At 46.4% G+C, this 25,468-nt stretch overlaps 1 protein-coding gene across 9 annotated transcripts in view; it reads right to left on the bottom strand.

The window, feature by feature from the left end:
• Dys (Dystrophin) overlaps positions 1–25,468 on the bottom strand; it is a 462,180-nt gene that overhangs the window by 142,516 nt on the left and 294,196 nt on the right. For 8 of the 9 annotated variants that reach the window (XM_075894910.1, XM_075894913.1, XM_075894908.1 and 5 more), the window contains 2 exons: positions 21,883–21,963; positions 8,027–8,141 (listed from right to left, as the gene is read on the bottom strand). In XM_075894910.1, coding sequence (XP_075751025.1) covers positions 8,027–8,141; positions 21,883–21,963 — 196 coding nt within the window. The remainder of the gene's footprint in view (positions 1–8,026; positions 8,142–21,882; positions 21,964–25,468) is intronic. The other variant, XM_075894909.1, reaches the window with a different exon arrangement.

Genomic DNA, 25,468 nt, shown 5'->3' with positions numbered 1-25,468 from the left:
GCATTTGAAAGAAGAAAAATAAATTAGGATGCCTGTTCCTTCCCGGTCCTCGACGCGAGCAGAGTCTGAACACGAACGAAATGGGCACGACTAAGGCGTCAAAACAAAAACAAAAAGAGCGTAACGTTCTAACGTAAAAGTTCTATACTCACTCACGTTCAAATTCCATCGTTGACACCCATGCACTTAAGCCACGCGGAGAAAAAAAAAATCTGACAACGTTAATCGGCCAATTTATATTGGTCCTAACAGTTTCCCTTTCGCTAGCTTCTGAGAACTAAATTTTTATTTTCATTTATACATTATGCCTGCTTAGAGTGTCCAACATGTCCGTTCAGCGAGCAATTACCCGACACTCCAAATTTAGGGGATCACCGTTCTCTTTTTCTCCTTTTTTTTAATGCATCGCAAGCCCACAACGCCGGGTTCGCGATGACAAGCGCAGCGTACAAACAAAACTATTTAAAGAAGACCGCTCAGGCATTTTTTTTTTTTTTTTTGCGTATACTGATACTCTCTGCCCTGTTATGGGGCCAGCTTTGCGCAGACAGGCGAGTGCAGAAAAAAAAACAGAAACAAGGAAAACAGCAAACGACAAAAGGCCAGAAACTTAAATAGGGCATATTCGGTTTTTTTAGTCGATACATAAAAGGAACAAAGCGGGATTCAAATTCACCCCGACCTCTTGACTTGAGAGGCAGAACGCACATTCATAAAACGGAACGCAGACGCTAGGCTCATTGCGTAAGAAGAGAAGAAAAAAAATCTATGTGCACTTCTTCGGGAAAAGAAAGCCAACGCTTTAAGCAAATAACATTTGCTTAAGTTCCCCGTTACAATGAAAGCACTGCAGTGGGTGGTGGTGGTGGTAAAATCATTTATTCCGGAAAGAAGGTCGCGTATTTCAAAGCGTCGCGCTACCTCGAGCGAATGCAGAAGCAGAGTTTTTTTGAAGAAAAAACAAATGCGTTTTAGCAGCCTCTCGAGTGCAGGAGAGACCAAGAGCTACTTTTTGGCTGAACGCACTTTCTGCCAACAGAAAGCGCTGCAGTAAGAAGGCACGCGTCCATTTTTTCATTTCTCGTTCTTTTCGTTGGTTTACCACCTGAACACAGCTTTGGTCACATGAGTGGGTAACGATTTTTACATGACAGCCAATTACTTATGTTTTCTTTACTAAAGATACGCAAGACACAAGACATACGATCGGCGTTGTATGAGTACGTTAGAACATCATCACGTGTATTACTGCCCGGTTTTGTGATTTAATTCTGCGGTTGAAAAGAATAGGAGCATGAAGTTATGTTTTTTAATGTATCCTTGTAACGTGAGCTATTACCTAAAGGTAGCGAGGGTTCCGTTGCAGTCTTGTACTTTGGGACCCTCTTCTGCATATTTTACTCCCTGTAACATCCTTTTATGACATGATAATAAACTGATTGATTGATTGGTAACGAACGGCTGCCGGCTCCAATCGTTGAAGGATCAATCGTGCGCACAGGTCGGCAAAAAAAAAAAAATGTGGATCTCAATCAGACTCACTCAGCAAACATATTTTGCGCTCAGGGCTCACTGACCTATGGTCATGAATAAAATAAATGCTGCCAGATTTGCATTACAGCCGATTTGCGAAATGTACCGACGTATAGGGAGCTCGGAAAGCGAGACTTTCGTAAGAGTAGCGTCCACCGGAAAATGTTCACTTACGTCTGTCAATGCGATGCCCAGTGCCGTGCCATGCATACCCGAACCTCAGAAACCTATTTCTGCAGGCCTTAGTTGATTGATTGATATGTGGGGTGTAACCTCCCAAAACCACTATATGATTATGAGAGACGCCGTAGTGGAGGGCTCCGGAAATTTTGACCACCTGGGGTTCTTTAACGTGCACCCAAATCTGAGCACACGGGCCTACAACATTTCCGCCTCCATCGGAAATGCAGCCGCCACAGCCGGGATTTGAACCCGCGACCTGCGGGTCAGTAGCCGAGTGCAGGCCTTAGTAAGTAACTGTGATGTCAATATGCACACTCGTTCTGATAAAGCGACAGTTTTACTGCACTCTGCTTTCTTGTCTCCCGCCCCCATCTATTTTCCAATGTATATCCGGTGCCAAGAGAGATCACCAGGGGGCGCTCGTCCAGTGCGGATGTGCGAACACGTCGGCTCCCGATTGTTCAAGTGTTCTAGCACGGATTTTTTGCCTCAACTAGCAAGAACTGTGCATCATTCGACGCCGTTTGTTGTAGTGAACCAGCAGATACCAACATCTTACCGGTGGGTGAAATTTTTGGACATCCCCAGGACTTTTACCCACGCCACGCAGACGCCTCGCGCGTCGACGCGTTTCTCGGGCGCTGCAACAGCGTCGCGACGACGCCTAACGCGTCGTCGAGCTGAAGAATGGCCTCCAACCCCAATGTGTCGGTTGTAGAAGGCATGGACATCAATCCGGAAGAAGCGGAGTGCGCGGGATGGATTGAAGTAGCCAGCAAGAAGAAGAAACTTGCCGAGCGGGCGGATTGTAACGCTGGTAATGCGCCCACGTCAGCGACAGGAAGCGGTAAAGGCGGCTCCCGCACTGCCGCCTCACAGAACGTGTTGAGGCGTGTTGTGAAAGCTTCCAGGATCCCAAACCTTCCCAGGGATCACTTTAAGACCATTATACGGCCACGTGGAGGGATGGATGTCAAGAAGACAGACCTTCTTATCTTCAAGCGCTCGCTCGCAAAGGCGGCTTCCCTAACAGCAGAGCAGGTGTTCGACGACACGCTGTGCACGAACCCCTTCCAGAACATTTTCGTCGTTGCCACGCCGTTCGAGGCGAATGCGCGCGCCTACGCCAGGGTCCAAGAAATAAGTATGGGCTCAACTGTCATAGGCTTGGCGGCTTACGTGGCTGCGTCTGACAACACATGTAAAGGAGTGATCCGTGGAATCAATGTGGATCTCAGTGACGCAGAACTGACAGAGATGATCGTCAACCGGAGGAACCCTGACGCTCTGGGGGTTCGAAGAATCAAGAAGACACCAACAGTGATCGTGTTGTTTGACGGACAAAAGGTCCCCCAGCACGTCGTGTGTGATGGTGTTCGATACCCTTGTTCCTTGTATCGCAGGCAAGTGGACGTGTGCTATGCATGTGGTGATTTGGGCCACAGGTCCGATGTTTGCCCCAAGGGCGATGAACAGAAGAAATGCCGCGGATGCGGCATGCAGTCACCATCACCGGATCATCAGTGTGATCCCACGTGTGCCATCTGTGGCGGAGCGCACCCAACGGCGGACCGCAAGTGCAGCAAGCGCTTCCAGGTGCCCTACATCGTGCGCCAAAGGCGGCGGCGCCGCCGTAGGCGCGCGCGGCGTGGCTCCGACACAGCTGAAGGCGAAGAAGAATCATTCTCCAGCGCTCACCGCAGCAGATCGGCATCTAGAGGACGCTCCCGCTCCAGAGGACGCTCCGGCAGCAAATCACGCTCTCGCTCCAGAGGGCGTGACAAGGGCAGCAGTCGCTCCCGTTCGAGAGGACGATCGGGTTCCAAGGGCCGCGTTCAGAAGCGAATGTCTTGGGCGGACAAGGCCAGGACGAACATCCCAAGCGGCCAAAAGGTAACGCAGGGCATTTTACCAGAGCAAAAAAGAGAACAATCAGAGATTTCAATGCTTAAAAAAGAAAATGCAGAACTTAAAGAAGCACTACGAACGCTGAGGGCCGAGTTCGAGCTCTTCCGCAACTCGCGTGAACCCCGTGAAGTAGCCACACCCATACCGATTCAAGCAGGAGGGTCGAATAAGCGCAAGGCCGTTTCGCCCCCCGCGATCGCGGAAAGCGTGGCAATGCAAAGTGACGAGTCCCCCGCTCAGGTCCCTGAGAAAAATGTACTCGCGTCTTTAACGGCGATTGAGGAATCGCTCAAGCAGGTGAGAGAGGCCTTAGCCATTCAATCTAGCACAATCGAACGTATGGACGGGAGCGTCTCCCACCTGACACGTCGAGTAGGAATCCTCGAATCTAAAATGAAAATGATTGATTCTAGCAAACTCAAGACGACCAACACTGGTACGATTGCAAAAGCCAAGATAGTGCAGCAGGATTCGGACGCTACGAGTTCGCCGCAGGCTATGTTCCTTCAATAATATTCAAAATGGCGGGCCAAACCGGAAACATAACTATCTGGCAGTGGAATTGCGCAAGTTTCTTAAGGCGTAAAGCTGCTCTACTGCAGCTCATCAAAGCACAGGCGTCAATGCCGCACGTCCTGCTCTTGCAGGAAACACTTAGCGAGAAGGTAGTCCTCTCGGGCTACCGTTCGATTAGCCAAAAAGGCGCAAATGGCAGAGGTATCGCCACGTTGGTCAGGAAAGATACCTCCTTTGAGCAGCACGAAGTCAAAATTTGCGACTCGGATAAGAGATCCGGTCTCGAGGCACAATTAATTGAAATCATCCCCAACGGCAAAATCCGAAGCAACATATTCGTTTTTAACCTGTATAGCCCTCCTTCGGCTTATAAACATAATATCCGCTCACTCCTTCATAGGGTCGCAACTGCCGCCAGATCGCACCCTTTAATAGTAGCTGGGGATTTCAACGCTCCCCATCCGTCTTGGGGCTATGTTACGAGGACAAAGAAAGGGGCCAATCTAGTTGCAGCCAGTATAGACTTAAACCTAACGCTTATCTCCGACCCGCGTTTTCCCACGAGGCTGGGAAACTCGGTCGCCAGGGACACGATGCCTGATCTCAGCTTCACTAGAAATGCGGTGGTCGAGTGGTCCAACTTACAGGAGAACTTGGGAAGCGACCACAGCATCATAGAACTCCGGATGGAAATTAGAGCACCACCCCCAAGAACCTATAAATATACAGACTGGGACCTTTTTAGGCAAATCAGAGGTGAAGATGAGTCAGTACATGACACCTTCAGTGAACTTCTTGTACAAATCCAGAAGGATGTCGAGAAGGCCACCAAAGAAATAGTAACAGAATTTGATGCTCCGGGGATGGATGCAAGGTTAGCGCACCTCCTGGACGCCAAACGCTCTCTCATCGCGAGATGGAAAAAACAAAGGCTAAATCGCAGGCTACGGAAAAAGGTTGCGGAGCTCAATCGGCATATTGAGGAGCACTGCTCCGAACTCCATAAACAACAATGGAGGGACGCCTGCTCGGCTGCGGACGGGAAAATGCGCAAAGGAGGCAAATGGACCCTCTTCAAACACCTCCTAGATGATGGACAATCCAAAGGCAATCAGAAACTAGCCATAGACCGACTTATTAATAAGGAGAAAATGGCAGGCATCTCAGAAGCTTCCCAATTTCAGATACTTGCCAACAAGTACCTCCCGCTTAGCCAGAGCTCAACTTCTGTCCCCCACCGGTATGAGGGTGTGCCTTCCCCAGAGTTGGACGCTCCCTTCTCGGAAGCTGAGATCAGGGAAGTGCTCCATAGCCTAAACGGAAGGTCTGCCCCAGGTCCCGATGGAGTTACGAATCGGCTCTTAAGAAATTTGGATGATAAAGCCATTCAGGCCTTAGTGAAGGAGATAAACAGGGTATGGGAGGAGGGCGTCGTACCAGAAACTTGGAAGAGGGCCACAGTGGTCTTAATCCCCAAGCCAGGTAAATCACCCAGCTTAGATCACCTCCGCCCGATCTCCCTTACTTCTTGCCTTAGCAAAGTAGCAGAACATGCAGTACACAACAGGATATCGCGCTACATCGAGAGGAATGACCTATTTCCATATAATATGGTAGGTTTCAGGCCCTCACTTTCCACGCAAGATGTCATGCTCCTCCTCAAAACACAAATAATTGACTTTCCAAGCAAAGATGTAAAAGGGGTCCTCGCACTGGACCTCACTAAAGCATTCGATACTGTCAAACACGACTATATTCTTAAGGAGATATCGGCTTTGAACCTGGGAGTTAAATTCTTCTCCTTCGTTGAATCTTTCCTCGAGAGTCGGACGGCGGCAATAAAACTGGGACAATCAGTCTCGGAGCCTTTCAAACTCGGACGAAGGGGTACTCCCCAAGGGGCAGTTATCTCCCCCCTTCTATTCAACATAGCCATGCGCAAGCTGTCGGCAAGCCTTTCTAAAGTTCCTAATGTCGGACACGCTTTATATGCTGACGACATTACAATCTGGTGTCCCGGAGGATCGGAGGCGGCGGTTGAACAAGCTCTACAGGAGGCTCTGGACGTTACAGAGTCTTTCCTGGAAGGTACGGGACTGGCGCTTTCGCCGGAAAAGTCGGAACTCCTGCTGTACAGACAGGCTAGACGAGGTGTTAGGGGACTCACCCCTCTCGATCAGGTGCCCATTAGCGTTTGCACCAAGGATGGTCGCACAATTCCTAGAGTCAATTCTATGAAAATTCTGGGGCTTTTATTAGACTCTAAGGGATGCAACGCAAAGACTATAGCCCATCTCACCACAAAAACAGAGAACATTCTGAGATTAATTATGCGGGTGTCCAACAAGAAGGGCGGCATAGGCGAGGATATCCTCCTTAGGGCCCACCACGCTTTCCTCATGAGCCATATCATATACATAGTGGCGGCTCTCAATTGGACCAAAACGGAAAGGGATAAATTGGACACGCTCATGCGCAAAAGTGTCAAAAAGGTGCTCGGCGTCCCAATCACGACTAGCACAGAAAAACTCATGAAGTTGGGAGTGCACAACACCACTTCGGAATTAATTGAAGCGCAAAGGTCAGCACAAATAATTCGGTTATCGAGTTTCAAAACAGGAAGAAAACTGCTCGATGCGGCAGGCCTCCGTCCTATCTTCAATCAGGGAGAAACTACGCAGCTTGATTATCAAACAAGGAATTCCTTTATTGTTGACCCTCTTCCACGAAACATCCATCCCCAACACAATAAAGGTCGTAGGTTGGCGAGGGCTAGGGCTTTCATAAAGAACCTCTCCGGAACAGAGACATTTGTGGACGCGGCGCGCCACGCCGACGGCAGCGGGTTTTCCGTGGCAGTAGTCAATGACAGGGGAGAACTTGTCTCGGCAGCTTCAGTGAAGACCTCCTTGGTCGATGTAGCAGAACAGGCTGCTGTAGCGCTGGCATTACTGGACACGAAACGCACCACGGTGTACACCGATTCCCGAGCGGCCGTTAGGGCGTTCGCATCGGGATTGATAGCCACAGAGGCAGCCAGAATTCTCCACAGCAAACCCCCCTCAGATGTTATTCATCACATAGTCTGGTTTCCCGCTCACATGGGACCAGACGTACTGCCGGGTCACCTGAACCCAAACGAGATAGCCCACGACTGTGCGCGAGGTTTCACAAGCCGCGACGGGGTGGTCTCTCGGGTGGGTTCGGGAGAGCTCGTCCACAGTGATCCTCTCGTTACTTTTCACGAGATAACATCTCATTACAGAGGAGAGCGACAGACTTTTCCCTTTCCCCATCATAAGCTCCACAGATCACAAGCAAGCACGCTCCGCATGCTCCAGACGGGGTCTTACCCCTCTAGGGGCTTTCTGAGCATGCTTCATCCGGATATTGATCCACTTTGCCCAGATTGTGGTGAATTTTGCTCTTTGAGTCACATGCTCTGGCAGTGCCCTGCGTTACAGGATTTTAAAACAGAAGAAGACTGGACGACAGCAATCACAGACCCCAGACAAGACGTCCAGCTTCAGGCTGTCCAGAGGGCCCGTGAACGAGCGGAGAGGCATGGCCTCCCTGTTCCGACATGGGACTAGCCAACGGCTGGGTGGGGACCTACATAGTTGGCCCACTGCCTTGCCTCTCAGGACCAAATAAAGTTGTTTGTCCTGTCCTGTCCGGTGCCAAACATTGTGTAGGGCAGCAAACTAGACGCCATTCCTTTCTCGATGATACGCTATTACGCACTTCCCACTCACCAGTATAGCGTTATGGGTCACAATTGCAAAACAGCAGCAAAGGTTCTCGTTAAAGTACCGATTGAGAGTTAGATCTGGTGCTATGACAGACGAACACACATGGACGAACAAAGCGTTATGAACGCACTCACCCCTGGAACGGAGGTCCTTGTCAGCCATGTCTTCCGACTTGGCCGTCTGGTAGTCCACGGCAGTCTGGAGCTTCTTTAGCGACGCCCCTTGCTGCTCATGTTCCAGGAGATATTTCTATTGGAAGAGGACAGGGAAGAATCAGAAGTAAGTCAAGGTGGTCTCACGTGTTACCTCAAATAACATCAGCGCAGCACTCTTAGTTACAAGAACATACTTAGCCACGGAAAAATTTGCGAAATGCAGGATTTACGTTAGCACATAGCCTCGAACGCGAAGTCTCAGTGTGTACTCGTCAGCTTTGCAACGGTAGTAAGGAAAGCCTACTAACGTATAGCCTTCTGTCTTTTTACGAGACAGTCTGCAACGCAGCTTCGCAACGTAGTACACACTGATCTTTACGATGAAATGATCTCGTCTTGATGGAACGGGTAAGTTTATTTACAGAAAGGCAGAGAGGTCGGCCTGAACAAAAATTCACTAATGGTGCGACCTGCTGCTGTGCCATTCAAACAGGTGGGTTACCGACGATGATTTTACGTGTGCCATAAAAAACGAGTCCCACAAATATGTGTGCTAAGTTGGTCGTGAAAAGAACCCCCTTAATCATCTGCAAAGGGCGCAGAGTAGGCCAAAACAAGCATATCTGAAAAAATCAGGCCTCTGCACCTTTCTCAATCTTTTTGTCTTCAATATATTTTGATCACGACAAAGCTCACAAGATGGCATATGTTGAACAGGGGTTAGCAAGTGAAAGCAAAAGACACTGTTTTCATTAATTTCTCTTGTATAAGAAAACATTTAAAAAGAGCAGTCGCGGAATGCTGAGAGCCATCCCACAAGAAACAACACAACATTTTTCAGTTCATTGCCGCCATATGGCTGGACCGTTGGTAAGTAGCAGTTAGTCAGTCAGGCAAAAAGCCAGTTCAGGGCTCTAGTCCGAGACAACGCCTCCTCTAGAAAGATGCCTGCCGCGTGAGCCATAAACCAGCTGCCCTACCCTTTCCCTCCTTCCTCGTTTCTAATGAGAGTGGTAGCCGGCGATTCTTGCGGTGGTCGCTTGCAACATACATTTGCGCATGCGCACTCTACCACCTCCGATACCACACCGCCTCGTCCCCTTTGAAAGGAACAAGGTGGAAAGTGGCGCCATTTCTCGGGAACCAACAACATCTAAATGCAGGGCGGCTACCACGAGAAAGCGAGCGGCACCGCGGACATATTTCTAGAGGAGCTGTTGGTGAAGCGTGTACAAGTCAAAAACAGGCACGTCACGTATCACGGATTCACTGACAACGAAACAACTCGTCGTTAGCGACAACATGCAAAAGACAAAGCGACGGATGTGAACACAATGGCATTGTGGAACCCAGACCGTTAGCAGTGAAGAGGGCAGAATGTAGTAAGTGGGCAACATGATGACATAACAGAAACTCGCAGCTAACCAATCTTATGCGTAAAACAAAATACGGGAAAGCACTAGAAGCGGCGCCCTGCACTTGACCAAGATAACAGCTGTTCTTACTTACTTCATTTCTCTCTCTCTCTCTCTTGTTATCAAGCCAAGCGGTCGTAAGCGCATCAACCGAGTGAGCTATGTTAATTTTAAGCGCTCTTAACACATTCCTAAGCTAACTAAAAACGGGCTGACGCATTTCATTTTCTTTAGGAATTGTTAGCGTGCGCTTCCCTTATCTTCATCTCTGTTGTTATTCTTTAGCACGAGGTGTTCCCGGCCGCGCAAGCAAGAATATTGGCACCCATAAGGGGAAAAAATAAATAAATAGAAGCAGCGTTTCCTTTCGGTCTTACTTAACCTGATTAAGAGTTAACTCCATTAGCTAACTAGCTCAAACAGCACACCAGCGAAAGTGAGCACATCTTTTCGTTGCTTGTAAAAGCGCGGGATAAACAAAAAAAGACGCGTTCAACAACAACAAAAAGAAGCAAAAGAAAACGGCAACAGCCGAATAGCGCGTCCAAAGCCGAGCATAGCCCAGCTTGCTTCGTCCAGCCAGCCATTCACCGCATCTCGCGCGCACCTTGACAGCGCCGCATTCGCGGGACACACATCCAGACGCAAGATCGATCGGCCTGTCATCGTTGCGCGCGCTGCCATCTCATCGCAATGCAGCAGGGGCTGCTGCCACCCCAAAACCAGCGCTGCCTGCCAACCCGGGCGCAAACCAGTGCCCTAACGCGATGCTATACAAGAGAGCACAATAGACGACGACGACGCCGACCGTGGCTGAGGACTACACGTCGAGTTGCGTAACTCTGCGACACACCCCCTCTTCTTCACGGACTGCACCGGTTTAATTAAACACGCGCCACCACTGTGCCCGGTACGTCAACTGCGCGCTCCGTTGTAGGCTATAAATTAAGCGGTAAACGAGCCAAGGAGCGCGTCGAAAAACGGAAAGAAAGCATAGCCAATTGCGATTGTGCTTACAGCCATGATTGACACGAATTGTTCTCGCGGCGAAAAGCATATGTTATACGAGCGGGAGAGCTAAGCAACCGGTGATGATTGTAATTACTAGCACACACTTAGTTGCCCACACTGAGGGAGGTGGGAAGGAATGAACTGCGACACGCCCTCACCTTGAACAATTAAGCAAAGATTTTTCTGTCGCAGAAAGAGAGAGAGAGAGAGAACACAACCGCTCACGGCTACGGCAGTTGAACCACGTCACCAACCTTCAAACAGCGTTGTACTGAAGCTACGAAATACAAATACGCAAGAAAATCAACGAAAAAGGACCTCAGGTAAAGCGGGATAGAAAAGGATGTCAAGAAACTCAAGAGACAAAAGCAGCAGCTAGGAAATCAGCGTGCGCATGAGCCATATATAACATGAGCCTTGTTTCACTTCTTAACTACGCTAACCGTACGAATCGAGTAAGCGGCACTTGCTTGCTGAAAGTGTGAATGATGGCCAACAAGCACCCGGCGTAACGAACGATGTCTTTCAAGAAGGCAATACACCTCTTTATATATATATATATATATATATATATATATATATATATATATATATATATATATATATATATATATATATATATATATATATATACATGAGATCTAGCAGACAGTAATGCCAAGGAATGTACAGGGGCAGTTATTAGAACCAATGGAATGTAAATAAGAAGAAAGAAAAGTGGATGAAAAAATAACCAGCCGTGCTCACGGCGGGTTATATATATATATATATATATATATATATATATATATATATATATATATATATATATATATATATATATATATATATATATATATATATATATATATATATATATATATACATATGCCTTAACGGCCGAGAGCAGCCGATTGCCTCTATGTGTTCGAGATGCCCTCCGACGGCGGGTTCACTGAAATTCCAGCTTACGATGTTAGTGATACGCCGGAATTTCCATTTAGGGCTCGTACCTACTCAGAAGTCGAATAAGTTGTAGAGGGCGCACTCATCGGTACAGGCTAGTGCACATCCACCTGTGAGCTGGAAATGCTGCTGCCTATATACAAAAGCCGAACCCCTGCAGATGCATGCATTATATCGCAGACAATATTTTTTCATGGTCCGCGTACAAAAAACACACAGCGAATACTTCTTCGCAAATCTAACGTGTTTCAAATTTGTATGCACGCGGTCATGAATATACAACGCAAGCGGGCTTTCTCAAAACAGCAATTCAGTACGGACTTCAGAATTAAGGCGAAGCTTCATTTTCCTGTCAGCCGCATCGAATCCCGGAATCTTAGTGCGTAAGAAGATGATTCACCTCACTTATGCGCAAATTTTCTAGCCGTCTCGTTTTCACTTCGAATCAGTTATGAATGTTTATTACAACGGTCAGACCAGCCCATCAGCGTCTCCGACTGTTTCATGTTAACGCGTGGAAATTGCAGTATCCAACATTGGACCAAAAGCTGGGGAGGCCTGCGCCGCATAATCAGGGGCAAAAGGGCTTCCGACTATTCAAACTCGACGTAATCTGCACAATTTTATCATTGCTAATAAACGTTTAATAACCATGATCATCGTCCTCGCTATCTGACAACGGGGACACGGCGCTGCACGACGAGAAATTCTGGCAAAATGCAAGGAACCTCTCTGAATGAATAATCGACCTATTTCCCCATGGTTACTTAAAACGATGCTACAAGCTAAAAATAGACCCTTAGTAACACTATTAGTTCTGCACTCCGGTAAACTAATACAAAATATAGCTGTAATTTAAGTTAAACGGCCACGCGACTCATGTAACAAATGTTCAACCCCCCTCCCTCCCTGTCAGTTGTGCAAAAACATGTATGAAAGCAGTCAATTTTACTTATGTACACACACACACACACACACACACACACGCACACACACACACACACACACACACACAGACACACACACACACACGCAACACACACACACACAAACACGAAATGCGTAAGACCTTTATCGAAAGTATACTGATGAGTTCCACCCCTCATGGCAACGCTACTGGGCGCTCCCACGTGAGGAACGTAAGACAATTTTTACTGTTTTATTCTATCACGTTACTGATGAGTGGCACATGTGGATTCTTCTATGTATACAAAGAAGCACTCTGCTTGCGAAAGAGTGTTTTCGGCGTATTTTTCACGCAACCTAATTCGTGCATTTTTGAACCAACGAACATGGTTACAAAAAAAGAAAAAAAGAGTAATTTCATTTTAAGGTTGCATAAACGCGCGAAACAAAAAAAAATTGATCGAAAATAAAACAGCCCGAGCTGATCGCACGTGTAGGTACACAGTCGAAAGAGTGGCACCTTATAATTTCGAATTACTCCCCTCCGCTTAACGACTTCCGCGTTCGCAAATTAAACAGCCCATGCGAGCAAGAACAGCGGCCACCGGGGCGAGACCGTGTGCGTCTAATTGCCATAAGTCAGCCGCGCGTAATTAGATGCCGCGCGTTGCGCCACGGCGCCGGAATCCCGCGAACGCGTCCCACTCGTTTTTCTAGCGGCCGCGGAGAGAGAATAAAATATGGAGGGAGAGGACGAAAACGACTGAAGGGAATGAGAAATCCGCCTCACTGCCTATTAGTTCTCAAGAACGAAAGGGAAAAAAAAAAACGGTGAATGAGGAAGAAGAGAGCGAGATGGAACTAAATCATAGCCATTCATATTGGCTCTGATCCAAAGGAACAATTGCAATGCAGGGAAGAAGAGCAAGGAGATAACGATATGCGATACAAAAAAAAAAAAACTTCTCATCATTTATACGATGGAAGAAAGGAAAGTTGATAAAGACAGACTTACAGTACGGGAAAGAGAGGTGCTTGAAACTATTAACAAATATTAAAACTGAACTTGGGGACAACAAATGTCCGAGGTTCTGCGGCAAAGAGGGACAGCCAAGGGCCGACTGTGGAGAGACGGAGACTTATGGGGAAGTGACTCGAGCGTTCAACGCGGTGGTACCCCGACTCGCTGCCCGATATGCTTCCGGCGCAGCGGCAGAACGCCACAAATTACGCGGCCGTACATTGCGCCGAGTCCACGGTGCCAGAAATTTACGGCGCCGCGATCAGTAAAACGTCCTTTCCGCGCTTGGATGGAACGCGAGAGAGCTATGCACTACCACGAAAGACTGTTGTGTATTGTGTTCCATATTGATCGTATTTTTATTGTTAATCAAGCTTATTCATTATTACTCACAAGTCCCTATACTATTGCTGTATTTTTTGTAATTACCCCATCCATGTAGCCATAGGAGGTCTCCCCCTGTCAGTTTCTCTGAAACTTTGGGACCTCCTGCTGTAATAACGCTAACCATGTAACTCAAGTGAACTATTTAATAAACTTGACTTGACTTCGGTAGCTTTTTTTTTTTTTGGGGGGGGGGGGCTGTATAGAAACCAAAGAAGGTACGAATATAAAGAGTTCAGACCAGAATCCACAAGATTGAAACTAATTCTGCCTGCCAAGAGACTGGAATGATCAGTTTCAGCCGGTGTAATCAAACATTTCGTGCGAAAACTAAGAAAACGAATTTACCACGTTGCACGACACGTTATACAGTATAGCACAGCACAAACTAAAGAGCATACAGTGATTCGGGGGGGTAGCGTAACAAGTTCGACGAATGCGTTTCAAAAGACGTTACATCGCCTCAAAGAGCGCGAAATGAAATGGTTGAAACACGACAATGTGTGACAACCCCATCGAGAACGTCGACAACAACAACAAAAAAAACAAACAAACAAAGGAATTACCAGGGCCCTCCCTTTTTCGTGGCTTCAGTGAAAGCGACGACATTCGCGATTCTCGTAGAATAGCGCCGCGGACGGTCCACACGGGCACACTTGCAGGAAAGAACGGTAGCGAAAGAGCTCAGGGACAAGTTATACAAAAAGAAAAAAAATGAAAGAAAAGAAGTATAGTCCGATTCAAAGCGGCGAAAAGGACCGACGAATTTCGTATAACCTCTTGGGAGAAATCTAATGCACTTCGCACAAAGCCACCGAAGAACTATTGACCTTTCGTCGACCCAGTCGTCATAAAAAAAAAAAAGAAAGGCACCCTTCTTCCCATTAGCAGACGCCGAAAATGGTTCGACGCGAATTTGAAAAGAAACGGGAGACCAACGCGCGGCCCCGCAGGAATGAATTCATAATGACAATAATAATGAGGGGGAAAGAGGAGCACTGCCCCGCCGTACTGAACCGATTGTGGCGCAGTAGCGAATCGAAAAGAAGCAGCAGCCTTGGCTAAAATATTGCTTCCTAAGAAAAAAAATAACAAAAAAATTACATCTTTCAGGCGTCATTGTTTCGATCCGACCCCGCACCAATTGCTCATAGCTCATTCCGAAGTAGTTCTAGTTTTACTCGACCGTTCGCATGAATGGCTATTTCTTTTATTTTTACATAATTGTGCCTCGAGAAAAAGCAGCAAAGATAAACACAAGATAAGTGTGTTCGCTAATCCATTAAATTTAGGCACGGAGATCTTTTACACAGAGATGGGAGTGACATGGTGCCTGCAAACGTCGCCACTAAGTATTCGAGACAATCGACAAAAATAATGAGCACGCGAAGCTAAGCAATATATATATATATATATATATATATATATATATATATATATATATATATATATATATATATATATATATATCAAGTATCTTAAGTAAATTTAGGAGTGCTCGAATGATAAACTGGAAATACTGGACTGATTAATCAACAATAATGATCATTCGCGCCTTTTTCACTTCAAAACGATGATACGCTAATGAGGCAAGCAGCAGTAGGGATTCCCGATTACATTCGTATTTGTTCAGTGTTCACACATCGAGATAACAGTCAAAGATACACTGTAGTGTTTCCCACGTTATTTGTATAGGTAGAACTTAGCGGTAGGCAACCACGATCTTAAGTTTGTCTCAGCATACTCTATCGCTTTTGTGCCGAGTAACAATGCGAGGAATACAGCTAAGGCTTTCCTACACATTTTATTTTTCTGCTTTATTTTTTGTAAGCAGAATAAAACATGGTGATTCACAAACTTCAATGGTTCTCACAATTAATTTCGTTCGCTTAGTCGACTGGTGCAAATAAGTAGAGATAATTTTTTTTTATTCAAAGAGCTTGGATACACAAAACAAAAAAAACACAGAAAATGGCTACATGTCAGCATATATATATATATATATATCTACGTCACTGCTATCAGAATGGTCCAGGGCAAAATAGAGAACAAGAGAGCGAAGCTATGCAAGGTATCATTTTTCCCCAACCCTTCTCATTTACTAAATTGCCCCCTTCCAAAAAAAAAAGAGGAGTGATATCAACAGAATTAAAAGTATGTGCTATCGAGCACACCCAGCCGCACACATATACACACACAAACGTGTGTGCGACATAAGCTCACATGCACATGCACCCACATGCAAGACAACAACAGCTGCAACAAAAAGAAACAGCACAAACAGATGCGCCCAAACGGAAGCAACCGCAGAGAACGTGGCAGCCGGCCCTCAGGTCACGACAACGACACGACACGAGCACAAATTGATGCGCGCTCGTACAAAACGACAAATGATCTCCAAATAGCGACAAAAAGAGACGAGGAATCAACAAATCCTGCAAAACGAAAGGTAAAAAGACTTCAAAATGAAAAATAAAAAAAAGATGTCTCGCGCAAATACAGGAAACCGCGGAATTTGTGCTCGTGTATAAGCCTCGGGTCAGCATCAAAGGAGAAGAGCCAGGAAGACGTGACCACGAATCGCGCCACGGTCGCAATTTGGCTAAAGCGGGCGCGTGAACCGCAGTAGCAGGAGAAAGGGCGCGGTGAGAGGGGTGAGATAGAATATGGGGGTGGGGGTGGGGGTGGGGGGAGCCAGCCAGCGACACGTCTGCTCTATCCCGCCCTTCACTCCGCCAGCGGCCGCTGCGAGCTTTATCCGGGACACAAGAGGCGTGTCGCGTTCGCCCAGAGAAGAAGCGAAGACAATGGCACAAAGTATATTCCACAATGCCGCCGGAGCACTGCGACCATCAGATAGTGCGGGCCTTTTCCTTCGGGCAATTAGGGACGACGCAGGAAGTGCGACGGTCAATTTAGAAGGGCGCATATGCATGCCATTTAAGGGCGCCTTACATGTACAGCATACTTGACACGACGTACGAACGTATTGAAGTTGTACATTCGTGCTCGTACTGATTATGCCCTGTATACAGAAAGAGCTATATCGAATCTTCTGCCTTACGCTCTTTTTTACTTTTTTTTGCTGAAAACGTATTCGATTTCGGAAGTATTCGGATTGGCGATTATAGAAAGACGCCCGAACCATGACAGAGAAATTAAGCGGTATGGAGATCACAAAAAGCAACTCGGTTGCATACGCTACACTCTGAGGAAGGCGCCAAACACAACCGCTGCAGAAGGCAGAACAAAGAAAGGGCAAGCTACATGCACGCATACTTTCTACATGGCTGCATCGGTCCAGTGGTCGTCTTGGTTTGAGCCCCGCCGCGGTGGTCTAGTGGCTAAGGTACTCGGCTGCTGACCCGCAGGTCGCGGGTTCAAATCCCGGCTGCGGCGGCTGCATTTCCGATGGAGGCGGATATGTTGTAGGCCCGTGTGCTCAGATTTGGGCGCACGTTAAAGAACCCCAGGTGGTCAAAATTTCCGGAGCCCTCCACTACGGCGTCTCTCATAATCATATGGTGGTTTGGGGACGTTAAACCCCACAAATCAATCAAATCAATCGTCTTGGTTTGAAGGCCACAGTTCAGGGCGGATCCCACACCTGCCTAAGTTCATACTTAATACTGTGCAGCACTCAAAGAAGACGAAGGACGAAGTAAGTGCGAATGACAGTGCACGTCATGTGCGCTTCGTTCATTTTTTTAAAATTTTCTTTCTTTTTTTTCGGTGAGCAGTGCCCAGTCCTAAGCACGAATTCATGCCATGAGATTCCGTTTTATATTCTATAGCAAAGTTCGTTTTTTTTTTCTTTCAAGAGAACCATTCATTCGGCTCCTCTCTGTAGTTTCGCAACATTCTGATCGATTTCGGCTGTTTCTTTAAGCGGTTATCATTCGTAAAACCCTATCTTCCACACGACGACTGCATATGCAAAATGATTAGCTGTAACTGCTGCTAACCGAAGCAAGTTGGGAATGAACCAATAGACAACGCTGTAACCATCGATGCGCCGAAAGTATAGTGTCAACCCCCCCCCCCCCCCCCATTTCCCGTATCATTTGCCAGCGGTGTATCCAACGGTGTGCGGTGGCACACACCAGTTCCTGAAAAACGACATACTTCCGCTCCGAACAGGTGCGCATGCACGGACGTGCCCTATTCGACCTCCTCGCTTCCGCCGCTGCTTTTTGGCGGGTTTCCTATCGAGACCACGTGACTGCCCGATCACATTTCCAAGCTGCGGTTGCGCGGCACGCACATGCGGGTCATTATTTATGACTTCGAGCGCAGTATCCACGAATGAACGACCGGAAAACGGGTCGAAGCGAAACAACTAAAAATACAGAGGGCCCACTATATACGGGCATCGCAGGGCAACGGAGGAGGACAGCGCGCGACAGTTCGGGTATATTCAAACGTAGCATTAAGCAGTCAAAACCGTACAGCATTGCAAAAGCTTTGTAAATGGCGTCCGCTGACGCCTTGTACCACGCTGAAGCTTACAGATTTCGGGGCCCGTATTCACAAAAACGCATTAGGCTAATAAAGTTTCGTAACAAAATATTTCACGATGCGGGACAGAGAAAAGATGCAAAATCACGATGCAAAACAGATCATTAGCGAAGCTTCCCTAACCAATATGGAAACGCAGTTACGAAAAAGAACTTTTTGAGAACTCAGCCCGGGAACTTGAAAGTAATAATATCAAACGGTCAAGACGACATTATGCAAATACGATATTGTGTTAGTCTATATTACTCTCACTTTTTTTCCCCTTTTTATAACGTTGTAGTTGTCAAGTTTGGACAATCAACGCGTTTCTGCAGATTAAAAAAGAAACACTCTGTGATGGGTCCGTGCATGTAAAAACAACCTTGAAGTGATGCAGTGGAAGGGTGGGGCGGTATTATAACGGTAGTAAAGGCAAGTAAAAGAACAAAAAAAAAAGAGTCCAGCCTGACAGCGCAAGCTATTTGCCATATTATAATAATATATACCGTGATTGAATGATCGCAGTACAAGCGCAAGCAAGTCCCCAACGCACATTTGCGAAAAATGACAAGGCAACGAAAGTACCAGATTTCGCGAAACCGCCCGTGTTTAATCAGAGCGGTTTTTGTTGTAGTTGTTGTTCACCCTCTAGCTATCGAAATAAAAATGACGTTACAGTACCGACATTGGCCGAGGGATTACGTTATGTGCCAAAGAGCAAAAAAGAAATGTTCGTGTAACAGCGTCACGCACACACGATGAGAACACAGTACGTGGGTAACAGGAAACTGGCAGCCACTTTGCACAATTGATTTCAGGCGCCGGCCGAGTCAGATCAGTGCGTAAAGACAGAACCTTCCACGGTACAAGAAGGAAAGACAGACAGAAAACCGGCAATAATATTTAGCGCCAGTATATGGGCAACATACAGGAACAGCGTGCAGTGCGATTGAAGATACGGTTAAGCATACACGAAATATACGTTTACATAACCCCAAGAGGAATAAAAACACCTAAACGATATATTAAACAAGTAGAAGTTCTGTAAACTTCTCGCCAACTTGCTTACTCGCCAGTAAACGAATTGTTTTGTGCGTTAATTGTGTGTGTTCAAGTTCAGTGTGTGTGTGTGTGTGTGTGTGTGTGTGTGTGTGTGTGTGTGTGTGTGTGTGTGTGTGTGTGTGTGTGTGTGTGTGTGTGTGTGTGTTGCATTTCGGCTTCGACTATATATAAGACGACTGAACAGTTCAGTCCGCTGCATAAGAAAAAAGCATGCATTGAACCCCCCGCCATAGCAATCGATATAACACGAAAGTGAAACGCCTGCTTACAGAAGTAGTTTACTGCTCACTGTAGAATGATATAAGAGAGCTTATACAATATTGGTGGTGTTCGACATCTAAAGCGCCGTTTTTCGTAAATGCATCCCCTTTGGCCCTTTAGTGATACATCTCCATCCCGACAACTAACATCCATGATTAATGATTGATTAATGTTAAATATGCCCCTGTGATCATGGATGCCAGTGGTAGCTGTATATAGATAACGGTAAGAGCAGATCCAAGGAAAGCGGTGTGACCGCCAGAAAAGCGTGACTGATTGTACGCCAACATTCGGCTAAGATAGCCTACTCACGGCATGTTAGAGCTAATCAACGCCACTGCCCGATAAGAGGGAAATGCAACACGCATATTGGCTTCTCTGTTGGCCAGTCACAATTTCGCGAGGCCAGCGTGAGCGGGTTGCCCTAATGAAACGCAGAGTTATAAATCCGGGCCACAGTGATAAAAAAAATGTTGCCGCGCTATCGCCGCAACGATCAGCGCACGGCTTTTGCCCCCACAGCAGGCGGGAGCTTCTACGGGCTAAGCTCTCAACACGAAAAAGCGGTGCCAGAAGTGTACCTAGCTGGAGCAGCCGTCCACATATAGATGTGCTGTACACCCGACAAACTTCCACCAGCGGCGACACACGACGTATAGCCCTTAGTATACCAGCATGCGCTGCCCACGGGAGGCGCTTCTCATGAACGCCGTCACTACGCACGAGCCTTGTTGTGGTCATCTACTGTGGCCGCGCCGCCGGAAACCTGGTTACTTAGCATCAAGGGCATGTTTATTAACATTGCTTCTAAAAATGCTAGCTTTGCTTCGTAAAACATTCGAATATGTAGCTATCGCATTCACTACTTCGCCCATTTGGCGAAACTGACTTTTGTCTGTCTTCTGTGGCCGCGCCGCCGGAATCTTGGTTACTCAGCATCAAGGACATGTTTACTACAAATAACATTGCGCCTAAAAATGCTTGCCTTGCTTCGTAAAACATTCGAATATGTTGCTATCGCATTCACTACTTCGCCCATTTGGTGAAACTGTGACTTTTGTCTCTCTTCTGATCCGTGTTATTTTCTAGACGACATTACCATGACGTAACTAAAATCTTGGTGGACCCCGACATAAACACTTTCGTGTTAAAAAAAAGAAAGCAAACCAAGACAACATTTATCCACGGTTCACCATTTCGATCCCGCTCTCTAAAGCTTCTATAAAGCCAGTAGAAATAATACTGCCATCGGGAAAGAACAAATTACGAAATACTTAACGTCCTCAATCTGGCAATAAAAAAAACCAACGCGAACATCACCAGCCTTCAGGGTAAAAATAAACACTGGACGGTACTGCATGCCAGTATATATAGAAGTATCTCTATCCAATACTACTTTGTTTCAGTGTTTCCCATCAACGTTTCTTTAAAATTAGTTTCTGAAGATGATTCAAAACACACTCCGATTCATACACATAGTGCCGAAGTAAAGCAGGGTGAACGATTAACTAGGTTATTCGCGAACTCGTCTCCGCTCACTGTTTTTCTTTTACTTATCAGGGTACAGACGGTTCTGTTACGTTGAGCTTCTTGTGAGAAGGTGTTTTATTTGACGAAATCAGTTGTTCATCTGGCCGCCCCTGAGAGCGCTGCAGATTATGTTCAACTGCTATCGGCTATTTGATAAATCCATTTCCTTGGCGTATATTGCACACGATTGATTTTCGTGTTATATATCGTTGGAATATCGTCATGTCTTTCTCTCAATAAAAGATAGTTTTGGTGCGAGTCTACGAGAAGGAAGCAACAGTCGCCAAGCGTATTCAATATTTAAGGAAGAGAACACAGTCCTTATTACGATTCCCTATCAATGACTACAACTCCAGCGACAGAGACAGACGTAATGAAAATTGTGCTGTGTGCGCCGACCCACTAAAATATGCATGCGACGAAAGTAGAATGCATTTAATAAAGTGCAACGCAAGGCCAACGTCGATACACGCACCAAAAAACTGAATACACCACGGTAGAGATATACCGACAAAAATCCCGATGCGTGCACGCTGCAGCCCTGTGTTTTTTTAGGAGCGATTCCCTTCGATTTGAAGCAGAGTAGATGAAGTAGGGCAAATCCTGGCAACAAATACGCAGCTTCGGAAATAACTGCAGATTTCCCCCACGCCTGAACAAAACACACGCCACAGGAAAGATTCCATTTCACAAACAATACACCAATACGGGACGGGGCACAGTCGAGGACGGGTTGAGGACGGGACATAAATGGAGCGAAAGAAACGCTAACCGCATCCGCAAGGACTACAAAGGGAACTTACCAGCAGGGCGTAGCGAACGCAATTTCGAAGTCTTCTGTGATCTTCCTCGGACGATATTTCGTGTCCGTCCAGAAACGCTTTCTGTGCGAGGAAGTCAACAACCGCGTCGGTCAGAGAGAGAGAGAGAGCAGGTGGGAAAGGGGAAAAAGGCGTATCTTAAGGCAAAGAGTAAAACTTGGAAGCTATAGACACAGAAACAAATTTAGCTTTTCTCGCAGACGCCGTCCGCCTTCGACAAATGCCCGACAGCGCAATCTAATCTTCTTCCTGTTGGCACAACGGCGCAACTGCTCGAACGAAAGGCTACCTCTAAGCGTCTCCCGTACGACACGGTCTCGCCGTAACGAGCGCTCTAAAGGCGCGCACTTAAAGATTAGCGACAGCCGCGCCAACGTATTACACCGTCAAGCTGGATCGACAAGCAGCGCGCCCATGCTATGCACGCTCGGTTACAATGGGCTCCCAACTAAGCTTCAGGAGTTTACAGCTAGCGTGATGATACCTCCGCTTTCGAGGCTTCTCAAACCGGCAAACAGGCAAGGTATGTTACACGCACGACACTACTTGACTGCTCATACTCTGTGCATAATTTTCTTGAACGCACAGGCGCTGCAGTAAAACGCGAGTGCCAAAGGATAACGTTGGAGCTATAGGATTTTTCATGCATATCACCTCTAATTACACGGACGCTGGTGTCAAGTCACTCACAAAAGCGTTAAGCTAAGCTCCTTAGGGCTACATAAGTAGACTGAGTGCCAACAGGTCTGCGTCTACTAAACTCACGGAGCTTACGGGTAAGCTAACAAGCATTAACCTATTGCAATGTACTACGCGCGTCAGATCGAGATCGCCTGCTCAAGCATGAAACAGACAATAAAGAAAAAATAATAAAACGAAGTCATGCCAGAGAAGATTGGTAATTTTGAAACCAGGGCATAGCAAAAACAAAGTAAGTCTTGTACGCAAGACCGAAATAACACAACATAAAAGACTCTGTACTGCGAGGAACTGAACTCAACGAAAACGAAAAGTACGAATTCACGAAACACGAAGGACAAAAACGATAGGCTGGACACATGCTGTGCTGTGCTGTAATTTACCCTGCTCTGAACATCTAATGTATACAAAAAAGAAAAAGAAAAGCTACAGTGTAAGAGAAATAGGCGGTTATAGTAATCATCGATTTGAAAGTGCCAAAGTTGAGCTCACCAGTACACGTATCCAAAATCAAGTACCCCTGATGCACGATACAATTTTACCAGGTCTATGTTGTTGTCCGTGCCAATTAAAATGTATGCGAATGAATACAGATTCAGCACTTCAAAACCAGCGGCAGTGCGACGCCTGAAACTATGGCTACGTGACAAAAATCTGGGTACGGACAATATCATATTTTTTCGGTATATCTTGCTAATTTTCCTCATGACAATGCGTTCAGCCATTCACTGATTCACTCTGAACGGCCGCGTTGAAAACAGAACAATATTTATGAAACTAAGAACTTGCAAAATAAAGAGAAAGAGCTCATAGTAACAGGTCCGACAACTGCAATACATTGTACCAGGCGGAACTTTTATATTTTGTTTTCTTCTTTTTTTATTGGCCGCGTACTTCCCTAATCACAACTTCAACACTGTGCATTTTTCCTTCGCAAAGGCCATTGGCCCAAATACATCAGTCCCGACCACTGTTCTAAAATCGAACTGACGTTGTGTGCGACTGCCTTCCTTCTCTCACATCCCGTGCACGGTTTTGCTGGCTTTTCTTCAAGTAGCACGAACAAACTGGCTCAGACATGGACTGTTCAATAAACTGGTGTATCACCACTGCCACTATTGAAAACATGGGGAAGTACAAACGGTGGCTACGACACCCAGCTGCTTCAAAGAAAAAGAAGGTATGGGGGGGGAGGGGGCATTCAGCAGTTTCCCTGACGCGACGTTTGCTGTTTCCATTGCGTAGATACTAGAGATTATATCAAATCCGAAGAAAGCAATAACCACTATGAAAATGATGGCGCTGAATGAACAGTAGCAACGAAAAACAGTTGCATTCAGAAGAAGCAACCAATCAACGTCTTCGGGCAACTCTTGCCTTTCGATATCGACCTGTCAGAATAGGCAAACGTACCTATCCTATATTACCTCCTAAATGTTTCACGAATAGGCAAGAAAACTTCCTCCAAATTGTTCCAACCAAGGGCGAGAAGTCATTCATTTTATTCAGTGCAAATATTGGAGAATATCTGCCAGCGCCATATAGTTCAAAGTGAAGCAATGCTTTCCTCCAGTTCACGACGAAAATCCAGAAAAAAGGGGTCTTATTGAACAACGGAGTCTGTAAGAACGAGCAACAAAAGGAACGCGATTGGAAGACGAACGACATCCCGGGTGTTTCCCTCTGCGAGGTACATTTGTTTCAATCAACCCTCGTTCCTTCTGCGCGATCAGCCGTGCTCACCTCCAATAGACACGATCGAGCATCGAGCGATGAACGAGGAGACTTGAATTGTTGCCGAGCAAAAGCGTGCAACGGCTGCCGAGGCTAAAACACTTTGGCCGTGTTTGCTCGCTGACCCCTCTATCATCGCAAAAAAAAAAAAAAACGATCAGGGTTGTGGGAGTCTTGGGTCATGTAGGTCAATCGACGATCGCAAGTTCTAAACGCGTATCTACGCGATAGCGGTGTCCCCACGAATGAACGTCATTCGTGGGACAACGAAAGATCATCACATTACTAAAAGATAGACGCCAGTGTATCGAGCTAGGCTTTTACGTGAAATCAGAATTGTCCCATCAGTCAATAATATTCCAATGGTATCAGTGAATTCCATATATCCCCACGCTTCCATTGTTTACTACGATTCGCGGCGGCTGCATTTTTTTTTATGGAGGCGGAAATGTTGTAGGCCAGTGTGCTTAGATTTGGGTGCACCCTAAAGAACCCCAGGTGGTCGAAATTTCCGGAGCCCTCCACTACGGCGTGTCTCATAATCATATGGTGGTTTTGGGACATTAAACCCCACATATCAATCAAACCAATCAATCTTTCTACGACACCGAGGCGCCCAACCCGGTCTCATACACCAGAGACGAGTCCAGGCACAATGACCAGCATCCGCTGTTGCTTATTCGTTTTCGCTTCCCCGTCTCAGACGCAGTTGTCGTTGTCGCCCATTCATTGTGTGTGCTTCACGGTCTTTATCTTACTCTCCTCACTTCGTCATTATTATTATTATTATTATTATTATTATTATTATTATTATTATTATTTGAAGACAAACTTATACTTTCAATGTAAAAGGAATGGCAAATAGCCGAAGCCATGCTTTTTCAAGCGCGAGTTCCCAAAATTTTCAGTATGAGTTCAGTTTCTCGATGGCAGACGCGAACATAGCTCACAACACGCTAAGTAATATCAGCAAAAAATTTTAGAGTCATTGTGGTGAAAGCGGGACGAAGAGACAAAGGGGACGAAGAGACACCACAAAATTAATATCAAGAAAACATATCGCGGCGTTTACTTCCACTGTTCAAGGAAGCACGAGGGAAAACGAAAAAGAAAAAAGAAATGAAGGGAAAAAATT

Source organism: Rhipicephalus microplus, chromosome 5, assembly GCF_043290135.1.
Source record: "Rhipicephalus microplus isolate Deutch F79 chromosome 5, USDA_Rmic, whole genome shotgun sequence".
Taxonomy (NCBI): domain Eukaryota; kingdom Metazoa; phylum Arthropoda; class Arachnida; order Ixodida; family Ixodidae; genus Rhipicephalus; species Rhipicephalus microplus.
This window is presented reverse-complemented; position numbering and strand designations above follow the sequence as displayed.